Genomic DNA, 14163 nt, shown 5'->3' on the forward strand with positions numbered 1-14163 from the left:
AGATGATCAAACACCCTTAACAAAAAAGGTAAAACAGTGATATAGGACGATTTTGAAGTTGAGGGAAAACATGAGATGGGAGTTTTTCGACATACCCTAACTGTCATGAACCGGAACAAAAACAGTCAGAGCAGAGTAAGACGAGACGAGCGACTGGCATTAAAAAGTATATAAATTGTATTTTTTTAAATGAAAATAACCGATCGTTTCGCTAGATAAGACCCTTCTTCCTTGGCTGGGATTGTTTACAGCCACATTTGGGATCGTTTGAAGCTGCAATTAATCTGCATTTTGGAAGTTCAAAATCGGGGCACCATATTAGTCCATTATATGGAGAAAAAATGCTGAAATATTTTCCTCAAAAAACAATTTCTTTATGACTGAAGAAAGAAAGACATGAACATCTTGGATGACAAGGGGGTGAGTAAATTATTTGTAAATTGTTGTTCTGGAAGTGGTGTTCTCCTTTAAGAACAGAGGGGAATGTCTTTGAGTCTGTGCATTTCCTACAGGGAAACGTGTGAATGGTTTCAAATGTCCTTTGTGTTTTTCTTATTAAACAGTACTACAAACACCTCTCGCTTCACTGTTTTGTGGTAGCTGATATTTAGATTTGCTCTTGACATGAAGTAGATGATTTCAAATTGTTGATGATTTTAAATGTTTTTGATTTTGACTTTTCATAACATAAATGTATTTGCATGTGGGTATGTTGTTTTTAGCTGTACATTTATGAATTAACAATAATAAACTTTAAATTACAATAAAGAAAACTCCAAATTATTTGTGTTTTTATTTTGTTTATCAATTCATCTAAGATGAATCTGTGTGTGTACATATTTTGTAGATTGTAAAGGCCTACAAAGCGTTTCGTATTCTGGGAACTTTTTGTATGGGTTGTTTTATCAGTCTTCCATCTGGAATTTCTCTACTGCCCTCTACTGGGCATTTTGGGATAGTGTAAAAATATGTCTTGTACATTTAACTGTTTTGTAAGCGATTTAATGATCTTACACGTAATTACAAAAGGCTAAATTTGTTAAGCAATTTATTATAGATGGAACTAAGCAAAATAAACCCATTTACATTTTAATTAGTACAAATCGTACATACACGTACATACTTTTTTTTTTTTTTTTTAAAAAAGAAGTCTCTTCTGCTCACCAAGCCTGCATTTAGTTGAAGTACAGCAAAGACAGTAAAATTTAGAAATATTTTTACTTTTTAAAATAACCATTTTCTATTTGAATATATTTTAAAAATGTAATTTATTCCTGTGATCAAAGCTAAATTTTCAGCATCATTACTCCAGGCTTCAGTGTCACATGATCCTTCAGAAATCATTCTAATGTATTTAATAATTAATAATATATTTAATAACTTTTTATTATTTGCCATTTTCTTTATCTTTTGATGAATAGAAAGATGCAAATATCAGCATTTATCTGAAATAAAAAAACTTTTGTAACATTATACACTATACTGTTCAAAAGATTGGAGTCAGTATAATTTTTTAATAAGAAATTATAGAAATCAGTACTTTTATTTAATAAGAATGCTTTAAATTGTTCAAAAGTGATGGTAAAGACATTTATAATGTTACAAAAGATAAATGCTGTTCTTCTGAACTTTCTATTCTTCAAAGAAACTTGGAAAAAAAAAAAAAAAAAAACTACTTAGCCATTTTCCACATAATAATAATAAATGTTTTTTGAGCAGCAAATCAGAAAATTACAATGATTTCTGAAGGATTATGTGGCTGGAGTAATGATGCTAAAAATTCAGCTTTGAAATCACAGGAATAAATTACATTTTAAAATATATTAAAATAGAAAAGTTATTTTAAATAGTAAAATATTTCAGAATTGTACTGCTTTTCATGTACTTTAAATCAAATAAATGCAGGCTTGTTGAGCAGAAGAGACTTCTTTAAAAACATTACGGTTCAAAAACCTTTTGACTGGTAGTGTATTTTATGCCAAAAGAAACACTCACATTTTCAGTGATCAGGTTCTTTATTTTACTTTTGCAGAAACCCTCTACAGAATCTTGTAAAAAAAGGTTCTGCTTATGTATCCAACATCATAGAGCACACAACACCTAAAACAAATAAATACCTTAAAAAGAAAATACTAATGTTGTTCCCTCACACAAAACTCACACAACCCCATTTTGGTCTCAAATTTCCAACATGTCTGAAACATTGCTAGAGATTAAAAATTACATGTTATTTTTAACGTTGGCACAGTCATTACTTCATTTATACAATGAACAAGACGATCATATGTCATTGCTGTAAAAATACACATTTCTCATTAAAGGCTGAATAAGAAAATATTCTAATTACAGTATTACTGCAGATAAATAAAGCACCGCATATTTCTAAAAAAGCTTTCTACTGTAACATTTTTCCTTAAAGCTAGACTATAGATAAAGATTTAAAGATATCTACCAAGCTAAATAAGCAAATATGCTACAATACATGGTGCTATGCACAAAGTAATTACAGTTGAGATCAAAAGTTTATATATACCTTGCAGAATCTGCAAAATGCTAATTATTTTAAACAAAATAAGAGGGCTCATACAAAATGCATGTCATTTTTTTTTAGTACTGACCAAATAAAAGATGTTTACAGCTGTAATAGTTGAAACATGAGTCCCTCAGTTGTCCTCAGTGTGAAAAAATAGATCTCAAAATCCATTGTTGGAAAGGGTTCAAATACACAAAAATGCTGAAAAAACAAAGAATTTATGGGACCTGAAGGATTTTTCTGAAGAACTTTCACAACTGTGGATCATTCAGCTAACACAATATGAAGAATTAAGTGTATTTAAACTTTTGAACGGGTCATCGTTATAAATTCAACTTTTATTTTCTCTTGTGGACTACATGTAAATGTCTTTCAGTGTTTCCCCTACCGCCGCTCCCCTGTCAAGTTAATTTTATTTTTAATATAGCGTCAGATTACAACAGAAGTCATTTAAGGTTACCTTTCCTATAGAACAGGTCTATAATCTTATTAAAACTAAATAACCTTATGGTATTTTTCTAATTCACGCGACGGCATGTCATTTTTGTCTCTACATGGACGCGCGTCTACAATTTCTGTTCCGTAAAAACACGGACGGGATAGCGAGTCCATTCATAAAAACGGAATTTACTCTATAGCGCGGAACGCCAAGGAATTCATCGATTTTTGGATAAACGGATTAAAAGTTGGTCTGTCACTTAATTCGGATTGCGATATGGACTAGTGTGTGTGAATACTGAAACTCAAAAGACGAATTAAATATCCTGCATGTTCTGTTTGCCTCTGTATGTATGAATGTCGGAGACGCGGGTTTGTTTACTACACAAATACTGAAGCACGCTTGACGCTCGCGGTTATTTTCGGCCTCTTGAGTCTCACTATATGACGACATGAACACATGAACTTAATCTTGCTGTGAGAGTCACTATATGTGAATTTTACCGATTCATTTGAGAAAACTAGCATCATATCATACTGCATACAAACAGAAACTAAAGGGCAACCCGTCAAAATAAAAATAAAGTTTAACATGCAACAGAAATACAGTAGTCAACATTTGAAGTGGATCAAAAAAAGTTAATCAAAGTTGTCCTAAGACAAGAACGGGTATTCTTTTTGGTTTTAGGACAAATTTAATGAAAGGTTTTGATCCACTTCAAATGTTGACTACTGTATATGTCTTGTATTACTTTTGTACAGTAAAACGTAGGTCTTTATATATTCCTCTTTCTGCCAAATTGAAATGAAACAATTAAATGATAAAAATAAATATTACTACAAGAAAATACTACAATTATTATAAAAACTTTTTGAACTGAATATTCACACAATTTTTTCATGTTTTAACAGTAAACATCTGTTTGTTTGTTTCATTTTCATTTGATTAAAAAAAAAAAAAAAAGTTTAATGCCTTCATTTGATTATCAGAAAAATTTAAAACACACATGAATTTCTGGGAAAAAAAGAAAAAGATTGTAGGGCCCCATTGTTTAAAATGTTGAAATTGAGAATTTTGGGACTTCTTTGGGACTGTAAACCTAGGGGAAACACCGTCTTTTATTTGAAATATCTTATTCAGGTCAGTACTAAATAAAAAAATAACATGCATTTTGTATGATACCTCTTATGTAAAATTATTAACTTTTCGCAGATTCTGCAAGATGTAAACTTTTGACCCCAACTGTATACAAAGTAATATTACCATGTAACTATAGACAAATCTAAATAAGTCACTTTATTCTGTTGTGCGTAATATGACATATCCAGGACTAGTAAGAGCAGTGTTCAATAAACACACACATAATCTCCTCTTTATGTGTAAATTAAGTGCTTTAAAAAAAAAAAAAAAAAAAAAAAAAAAAAAAAAACGACCTTACTTTAAGCACCAGTTCTCACCATTAACTAGCAGTAGTAAGAATTGGACCTTAAAATAAAGTGTGACCAATAAAATATATATGTAATGTCCAACAAAACTTGTAGTCACTTGTTTTTGTATGGAGCAAGTTAATAACTTAAGGCAAGCAGTGCAGCATAATGAACTGTTGCAACACTATATAACAGTTATTTGATTGATCAAGTGACACTGTTTGATTGAGTCACTGAATCATTCTCTCTTTTCAAAAACACTGATTCAGTCAAGAACAAAATCCCACTGCTTTGTGTTGCACGAAAAGGTACAACATTCTGCTGTGGCTTCATTTGGAATCGTTTTTCTTGACAGACAACAAACAGACAAAAATGACCCGCAAGGCTGTCTAAAATGTTACTCAACAGACACTAATATAATCAGGGGTGCACATAAGTTTTTCAGCCAGGTTCTCATAAGAGTTCATGGAGATTTGGTTTGGTCCTCACACTACACATAGTATGACCCCTTGAATACAACTCTAAACAAAAATTAATAACAGTGATATCATCATTGGACTATTTATTTAGTTTTTTAAAAATAAAATAATGAAGTGTGGTAATAACATTATGTTTTAAAATAAAAAGGGAGTATTTAATAAACTTAAAAATAAAATGATATTTACTTTTTATGTGAATTTTCATCATTTTCGAACCTAAGTTAGCAAGAGCGTTCAGTGAAGAGCGTCAGTGAATGAAATGTCACGTTCGTGCTTTGAAAACAGCAGAGAATAGACTAGAATTATGCTTAGAGTTCGAACAGAAATCATATATGTGACCCTGGACCACAAAACCAGTCTTAAGTTGCTGGGGTATATTTGTAGCAATAGCCAAAAATACATTGTATGGGTCAAAATTATAGATTTTTCTTTTACGCAAAAAATCATTAGGAAATTAAGTAAAGATTCATGTTAATATCTTCATGTCAAGTTTCATGAAGATATTTTGTAAAATTTCTACTGTAAATATATCAAAAATGGTAATTGTGCAACCATGTCGGTACGCAAACACCCGCTCTAAACTTATTTTCACAGCGCATTTTTTTATTTGATCGTGCGTGCAGACCCCCAGACCACTTGTGTGCATCCCTGATTATAATCTCTTTTTTATATAATTAAACTGTTGCATAACAACAATATTAGATATGTGCTGGTATTCAGAATCAGCAAGGCTACTGACAAGAGTTAACCGTGTGCCAATCAAATGTGCTGACAAAGAAAAATATTTCTTATAAGTCAAAGACAAAGGTTTTTTTTGGTTTTTTTTCTTCTCTTGGTTAGTAAATGAAAAGTGGGTTTTGCAGTGGGCAAATATTTGTACTTGTGTGAAGAGCTCCAAAGGAATATTTACAGTTGAGGTCAAAAGTTTACATACACCTTGCAGAATCTGCCAAATGTGAATTGTTTTACCAAAATAAGAGGGATCATACAAAATGCATGTTTTATTTAGGACTGACCTGAATAAGATATTTCACATAAAACACCTTTACATACAGTCCACAGGAGTCACTTGTTTGTCCTGAACAGTTAAACTGCTGTTGTTCTTCAGAAAAATCCTTTAGGTTTCACCAATTCTGTGGTTTTTCAGCGTTTTTGTGTATTTGAACCTTTTCCAAAATGACTGTATGATTTCGAGATCCATCTTTTTACACTGAGGACAACTTAGGGACAGGGTTCAAATACACAAAAATGCTGAAAAACCAAAGAATTTGTTGCACCAGAAGGATGTTTCTGAAGAACAGAAGGCAGTTTAACTGTTCAGGACAAACAAAGGACTCATGAATAACGATCACTAAATAAATAAAAAAATATATACATACATATACATATATATACATTTTATGTTAAATATCTTATTCAGGTAAGTACTAAATAAAAATAACATGCATTTTGTATGATCCCTTTTATTCTAGTAAAATAACATTTTGCCGATTCTGGTGTATTTAAACTTTTGACTTCAACTGTATTTAAAATTTTGTGTAAAAAATTTAGTTTGCAGTGAGAGTGCCTCAACTCAGCAAATGTCAAAGAAAAAAAAAAAAGAAAGAAATCTAGTGCTTATATCCATAATGTGATTGTACTGCCTAAAAATTCAGACTGCTTTTTTGACCTAGTAGCTTAGGTTGAAGTAACAGCCATAAAGAAAGGCATCATGATGCTGTGATTTAAGTAAGTGCATCTTGTTCCACAATCTGTGACCCACAATGGGCACTTACAGTGTATCATTGTGAACTCAGTTATCAAAATCACCAGTGCTTATATAACCTTTAAAGATGAGTAATTTGGAAATGCTGCTTTTTCTTAATATACAATTATTATTTTGACCTATTCAGTTAAACGTAAGATAATTCCATAACCTTGTGCTGAACAGATGCTGATGTGAGGTATTTCAAGCCTCTGGAATTGTGTCTGTTGATGGTATTTCATTCTGTCTTCCAGCTCTCCTCCCTTTGAACAGTTTATACAGCCCAGCAATGAAGAATATCACAGCTATTGCAGCAAAGTAACTTGCATAGATGAAAAACTGGAAAGAAGCAAACAAAATTGCACAAGATCTTAGCTTTCATTTGTGATCCACATGCATGATGATACACTCAGCTAGGTTCATGTTGTATTTTACCTGTACAAAAATGTCCAAGCCTAGACCAGCAGAATCTACTACAATCACGGTAAGGAGCGTCTCCAGGAAAAGTGCAATGAAAGTGTTAACACCAAAAACCAAAGCATAGCGTTTCATGCTTAGGTTAGCAGCTATCTGATACCTGCAACATAAAAGACAAATGAATACAACCTTTCCCAGCACTGAGATAAAATGTTACACATTTTTAATATTTTACAAGGTTTTTTCAAAGGTAAATGTTTTTAAAAGAAGTGTGTGGCCATGGTCAGGGTCCAAATACACAGAATTTAAATTAAAACAACAGTGAGATTATGGTCAAGATTTACACGTGCTTATTTGCAGTCCTGTAACAACAACATTTTGTACAAATTAAACAAAATCACTGACAGATATGGGAAAAGTATTAAAATGGCTCAAAAATGTCAGAGCTGTGATTAATTAAAATGCAGATGGAAATGGAACCAATGATTGAATTTGGGCTCTCTGCAAAAGGTCAGAGAGATTTTAGGGCAGAAAAACAAGGAAGGATATAGAGACAGAAAGCAGTTTATTTTTTGCACATACTATTTCAATCTGATGACTTTTTGTTAGATATCAGTCATTCTCAAACAGGGGACAAAACCAACTAGTTTACCTCAACACACTTTCAAGCAGACCACAAGATGGCTTAAAATGAGTTTAAACAAGACCAAACAAGCTTTAAAATAAGCTAAAACAGCTAAAAATAACACTGTAACCTGACATGTTCTAGTGCTGGGCGATATACTGGTTCAACTTGTTTGAAATATGCAAACAGTACCAATTTTATAAAAAACGGTATACAAGTGCCTAAGCAACATACACAGCATTGTTAATTGGGAGGAGATCCCCATTAACTGCATACACTTCTGACTAATAGGTAGAGAACTTTTAGAACTATTAATACACAACTAATTCTTTAACTGGGCGAATTAACCAACTGTAAACAGCGATAAGAAGCCAGAGGTGCTGAAGACAAATGTAGAGAAGAGAAAATACTATAATGTTAGCAGGCAGATCAGCTCACTGTTCACAATGCACAAAATATAGGAAGAAAATTCTAACTACTGAACTAGGGGTGAGGGGTTTATATAAATGTATCTCTGAGGGGAACTGACCGTCACCCAGCACTAACATGTTCTTATTCTTATTTTATTCTTATTCTTATCATGTTCTTATTTTAATTCATTCCTTAACAATGAATTAACAATGAACTTATATTTTTAGTGAATTATTTAAATATATTGCCACTCCAATTTCCTGTAATTCCAAAAGAAAGTTTAAAAAAAAAAAAAAAAAAAAAAATCTGTCAGATTTACGAGAAATGTCTTGAGGGGGGGGTTGGGGGGGGGGGTAATAATATTAGCTTTGACAATAGGGGGCACCTTGGAGTCAGAAAGGTTGAGGGTCATGCAGTAACATCAGAAAATTTAATTAGGAACATCTCCTGACAATCATTATAGGCCACATACGCCCAAAAATCTACTACCTGCTAAAGAATTAAATTAATTAAAATCCTTCTGGACAATACCCAAGTCAATGGTTCCCTGGTCCTACAGTTCCCCCAAATTCATACATTTTAGATTAGAACTCTTTAGCTTATTAGAACAAACTCCAAGACCTGAAATGGCTGTGACAAATAAAAGAGACATCCAAAATGTACAGTGCAATCCTTACAATAGGCAAATGACTGACAGACCAAATGGCCAATCAGAGGAACAGGGTTCCTATAGCTTACAATGGATTTCTAAAGAAAATGGATACAGATTGACAGCATTACTTACGTTGCTATGGTAATTAGCAGCATGTAGGTAGCTCTGAAGATCATGTAGGAAGTGTAGCAAACCCAGATATTCCTAATGGTGTCCATGAGGTACACACACACTGCAATTACCACAGAGAAAACGCAGAGAGCAAGTTCTCCCCACACAGTCCAGGACACTTTCACAAAGCCTACAACAAACGCTGCAAAAGCACCTGGTGGGAAAAAAACCCCCAAATCATTTAGTTTGGGTAAAACTGTTTTATTGTGAATCACATAACACAGATGTGTGTCTGCTGTTATATATGACTGTTGAACTTGTGTTTAAAACAATGATGAAATTGCTGGTAACTATGGAAGCTTATTTTCACTTTGACTTTGACAGAGAGAGAGAGAGAGAGAGAGAGAGACAGAGACAGAGAGAGAGAGAGAGAGAGAGAGAGAGAGAGAGAGAGAGAGAGAGAGAGAGAGAGAGAATAAAAAAAAAAAATAGTCAGGATGATTTGTTTTGGTTTTTTTTCCATTCTGTAGTGGAAATGGTCTTCCATAGTTAACAGAAAAAAATAAACAGACAACCAGATGGCCATACCAAGCAAGGTAGAAATGGTCTCCACGTATCCATTGTAGATCTCAAAATCATTGGAAGGCAAGATTTTCTCCCAAAGTGGTTGAGCATAGTTAATCACTTGGATGTAACCACATGTGGATAAAGCCCACCACACTGACCAGGCCAGCAGGGTAGAGGAGGAGTAACACTCAAGGAAGTCTGACCAGAGCGTTTTTAACACTTCCAGCAATCCACTAGTGCTAGTATTGTCCTTGAGATTCTGAAAGTCACACAAATGAGTTAAACCAAGTCATAGAGACACTTATATGATAAACATGCATATGTGTGTGAACTTGCACTACCAGTAAAAAGTTTTTTAACAGTAAGATTTTTTTCATGCTCACCAAGCTTGCATTTATGTGATCCAGCAAAACAGTAAAATTCTGAAATATTTTTACTATTTAAAATAACTGTTTTCTATTTGAATATATTTTAAAATGTAATTTATTTCAAAGCTGAATTTTTAACATCATTACTCCAGTCACATTATCCTTCGGATATCATTCCAATATTCTGATTTGCTACTCAAAAAACATTATTATTGTTGTTGTTGAAAACAGATGAGCAGAATTTTTTCAGGTTTCTTTGAATAGAAAGTTCAGAAGAACAGCATTTATCTGAAACAGAAATCTTTTGTAGCAATATAAATGTCTTTATCATCACTTTTGATCAATTTAAAGCATTCCTGCTAAATAATAATGCTTTTTTAGCAAACAAAACAAAACAAAAAAACAAAACAAAACATAAATTATACTGACTCCAAGCATTTAAATGTTATAGTGTATAATGTTACAAAAGCTTTTTATTTCAGATAAATGCTGATCTTTGAATCTTTCTATTCATCAAAGAATCCTAAAAAAACAAAATGCACTTGACTCTTTTAAATACTGATAATAATAATAATAATAATAATAATAATAATAATAATAATAATAAAATGCGACACTGAAGCTTGGAGAAATGATGCTTTGATCACAGGAATAAATTACATTTTAAAATATATTCAAATAGAAAACAGTGATTTTAAATAGTAAAAATAAATTCAAAATGTAACTGTTTTTGTACTTTGGATCAAATAAATACAGGCTTGGTGAGCAAAAGAGACTTCTTTAAAAAAAAACAAACAAACAAAAAAAAAAAAACATTAAAATACAAAAAAACTTTTGAAATAAATCATAAGTTTTCTTTTTCAAACTGAGGACAACTGATGGACTCATACACAACTATTATAAAGGGTGAAAACACTTAATGTTCCATGCTCAAGAAGGAAACAATGTATCAAGAGGCGGTGAGTGTAAACTTTTTGAATAGGATGATTTTTATTATAGTTTTTTTTTATAATATTTTGTTTAAATATCACGTTTTCATTTAGTATTGCCCTTCAGAAGCAACAGATGATGTTTTCTTCTTGAGCATAAATGTGAATGTTCTAAAGTGAATGTGAGATTTCAAACAGGCGGCATTTTTATGAAAATAAAATGTGTGTGTGTGTGTGTGTGTGTGTGTGTGTGTATGCATGCATGTATACACACATATAATATACATACATACATACATGCATCTTATCTTTAACACATATGTCTTATCATTAAAATGCCCTTTTCAATTTTTTTCCCTGCTCAAAAAAAACAAAAAAAAAAAAAAAAACACCCACCGTTCTTTCATCTGCACTAAGCCGTATATTGGACTCTGGCTTCTCAAACAGCTGACTGCTGTTCATAGGTTCCAGAGCTCCTTCATCCAGAGAGCTTTTCTCTCTCTGGTGAAAGAACAGGCTCTTACTGGGCATGGGTAGGAACCAAGGGGCAACAAAGGCTATGCAGAAGGACACCAGCGTAGTGATGCTTAAGTAAAACAGAGGCACCTTGGCTACAGACACCAGAATCTGTCCGATGAGTGAGCCAATGGCCGAGCCCAGCAGTGTGACACTGCGACAAAAACCAGTCACTCTCTGATAATGAGATGGCTCCACGACACTGTAGATGTAGGAATAGTAGGCAACTTCGGTGGCAGTTGCCAGACCAAAAAAGAATTCCAATAACTGCATGATCCTCACACTCTGCGCCTTCACAAGCAAAGCATACGTCACTATAAAGCTGAACGCCTGGACAATGATCACAGGCTTATATCGGAGGTAATCTGTGGCCAGAAAAACAGGAAAAAGCAGGACGAGGTAGGAATATGTCCAGAATGGATAGATCTCATTTACAACCTGTGATAAAAGAAGGAAAAAGGGTTAATAAGTAATGATAAAGAGTATAAAAAAAGAGTGCTTTCAAAAAAATTTGTAAAAAAAAAACTCCAAAAAAACTCCAAAAAAAACTCCAAAAAAAAAAAAAAAACAACCTTACAGCTTCATACATTTTACATTCATACATTTTAAGTGTACAACATTTATCAAAATACAATTAAATACAAAATTAGGTTGTTAATTAATAAATGGATGTTAATTAATAAATGTTTTGGAGTCTAGACACCAACCTTGAGATATATATAAAATTTGTGTGAAAAAAAAAAAAAAATATGTACAAACCAAACTACTCAAACCTTCAAGACTAGACTGACCTTGAGACTCAGAATTTTATATATATATATATATATATCTGTGAAAACTTTGACAAACTAAACTACTCAAAGCTAAAATGCATACAAAACCTGACAACCCACATTTACCAGTTAAGCTGCTAACCAGACACTGAACTCTCTGAACCACGCAACTGAAGCCTAAAAATCTTGTGATGCAGATTTAGTAATTAATTTAGGATTTTGCTTTTGTCAAGTGATTAAACTTCTAGGATTCTAGGATTACACAAAATAGCTGGCAGATTTCCCATTTAGCTGGTGGGAAAGTTGACTTCCAACACTCCTACATCCAAGTATATATTCTTCACATTATATACATATATATATATATATATATATATATATATATATATATATATATATATATATATATATATATTTATATATGTCTAAAAACACACAAAAAACCTCACGCGTTTGCATTTATTAATATTTTTACTTATTTATCTTATTTCATATAATTTCGATCTCTGCTATAGCCGTTTAGATAGTGAAGCTACTTTTCAAAGAACATGTAACGTAGTATGACATCACTTCACTGTACGCTTACATCACCCTTCAGGCACATTTACCTCTGTCTCCGTCAGATTTTTATCAGGTCCCATCAAAAACGCGGTTAGAAAAGGTTCCAGAGGTCTGTGGCTGCAGAAAAATCCATAAATACAGAGTAAAATGGTAGGGTAAAGCCATGGTTCAGACATGCTCGCTCGCACCTATCGACCTTGGCTTAATGCAACAAACAATGCGGTAGCATTTTTCTCTCTTGCACACCGGTTTGAAGGCAAGTCAAGAGGACAAGCGGCGCGGGAGAGTGACGTCAAGAAACAAGCCAATGAGAGCGCTTCGCGTTGACACGCCCAACTCAAACAAAACTTGGCGCACCTAGTTAATTTGAGACATCCAAAAGTTTGAAGGGAATTTACGTCTTCAAACTGACAGAATTTTTAATTTAATTTAATTTAATTACATTTTTGACAGAAATTAAAACAAGACTATGAGGGATAGCAGTACAGTGCGTTTAGCTGATGTCTATCTGAAAGATTCTAGAACATCTTTTTGGTCAAGAATTTTTATTTGTGTCTTAAGACACTGAGTCACAAGAGTTTTAATGGCATAGCATGCCATGCACACACACACATACATATGCCTACCTGATTTTATGAACAGTTATGTTTTATTTGCTTTAGTCTTGGCTATGTAATGGCCTTCGTTGGGACTAGATCTGGCAAACAGGAATGCATTACTAAAATGCTACCATTCTATGCAGCATGTGGGCCGTATGAAAATGAGGAATGAAGTCCTGGGTTAGAATAAAAATAAACTGTGGCACACATTAGGACTAGGTTTAGATTATTCAGTTCATTCTTGGCTGCATAGGCACTGATTTATATTTCTGCTTTACAGAAAGTCTGCTAAACGTTTAATCAGTATCAAAAATGAATAGTTGGATATTGGCTTTGTGAGTAATGTGGGTTCAATGAATCAGTGGAAAATTCCACTTTATTACAGGAAGTATAGTGAAAGACAAAAACTGGAGGAGTTAAGCAATGGTACCACAGTCTATTGCCACAGTTCCTGGAATGTACATTGTTAACAGAGTGTGTCTACATGTGTATACTGACATTACTGGTGGGCAAATTAAACCAGGGTTTTTTTTTTTCTTAAAACCAACAAGGTCAAAATTGCCTGTAGCTGACAGAAATGTGGAACAACTTGAGGGTAAATTATTAATTAATTCTCATTTTTGGATGAACTCTCCCTTTAAGCATGCCTCATATCAGAAAAGTACCATTACATACCAAAGTAGGAACGAAATTACAGTAATTTACACCTCACAAGGAATAAGTCATTTTTATAATGGTTACTTTTCTGAAATTAGAAACCCTTGACGTATGTCAGCCAACAAATGCAACCTTCGAAATGAGACACAACGTAAGTATATAAATGCGAGTGATCCATTGAGAAGGACTTGAACACACTTGAGTCTGCTCCTGGAGAGGAACCATCCTGAAAATTTCAACTCCAACCAAACACACCTGAACCAGCTAATCAAGATGTTCAGGCTTACTTGATAATTACAGACAGGTACATCCTATACAGCTCACTTGCGTCTGCAAGATATTTGTTAAAGATCGC

The 14163-nt window shown here is 33.1% G+C and overlaps 1 protein-coding gene across 1 annotated transcript; it reads right to left on the reverse strand.

Annotated features, from left to right (window-relative positions):
- Positions 1–3572: 3572 nt before the first annotated feature.
- Positions 3573–12814, reverse strand: slc19a2 (solute carrier family 19 member 2). The gene is made up of 6 exons (XM_051113323.1): positions 12600–12814; positions 11099–11656; positions 9427–9664; positions 8860–9052; positions 7058–7199; positions 3573–6961 (listed from the first exon to the last, which is right to left on the reverse strand). Exons 1-6 carry the CDS (start codon positions 12726–12728, stop codon positions 6827–6829), a joined length of 1395 nt encoding a protein of 464 aa, XP_050969280.1. The 5' UTR covers positions 12729–12814; the 3' UTR covers positions 3573–6826.
- Between the last annotated feature and the right edge of the window lie 1349 nt (positions 12815–14163).

This window comes from Labeo rohita, chromosome 6, assembly GCF_022985175.1.
Source record: "Labeo rohita strain BAU-BD-2019 chromosome 6, IGBB_LRoh.1.0, whole genome shotgun sequence".
Taxonomy (NCBI): domain Eukaryota; kingdom Metazoa; phylum Chordata; class Actinopteri; order Cypriniformes; family Cyprinidae; genus Labeo; species Labeo rohita.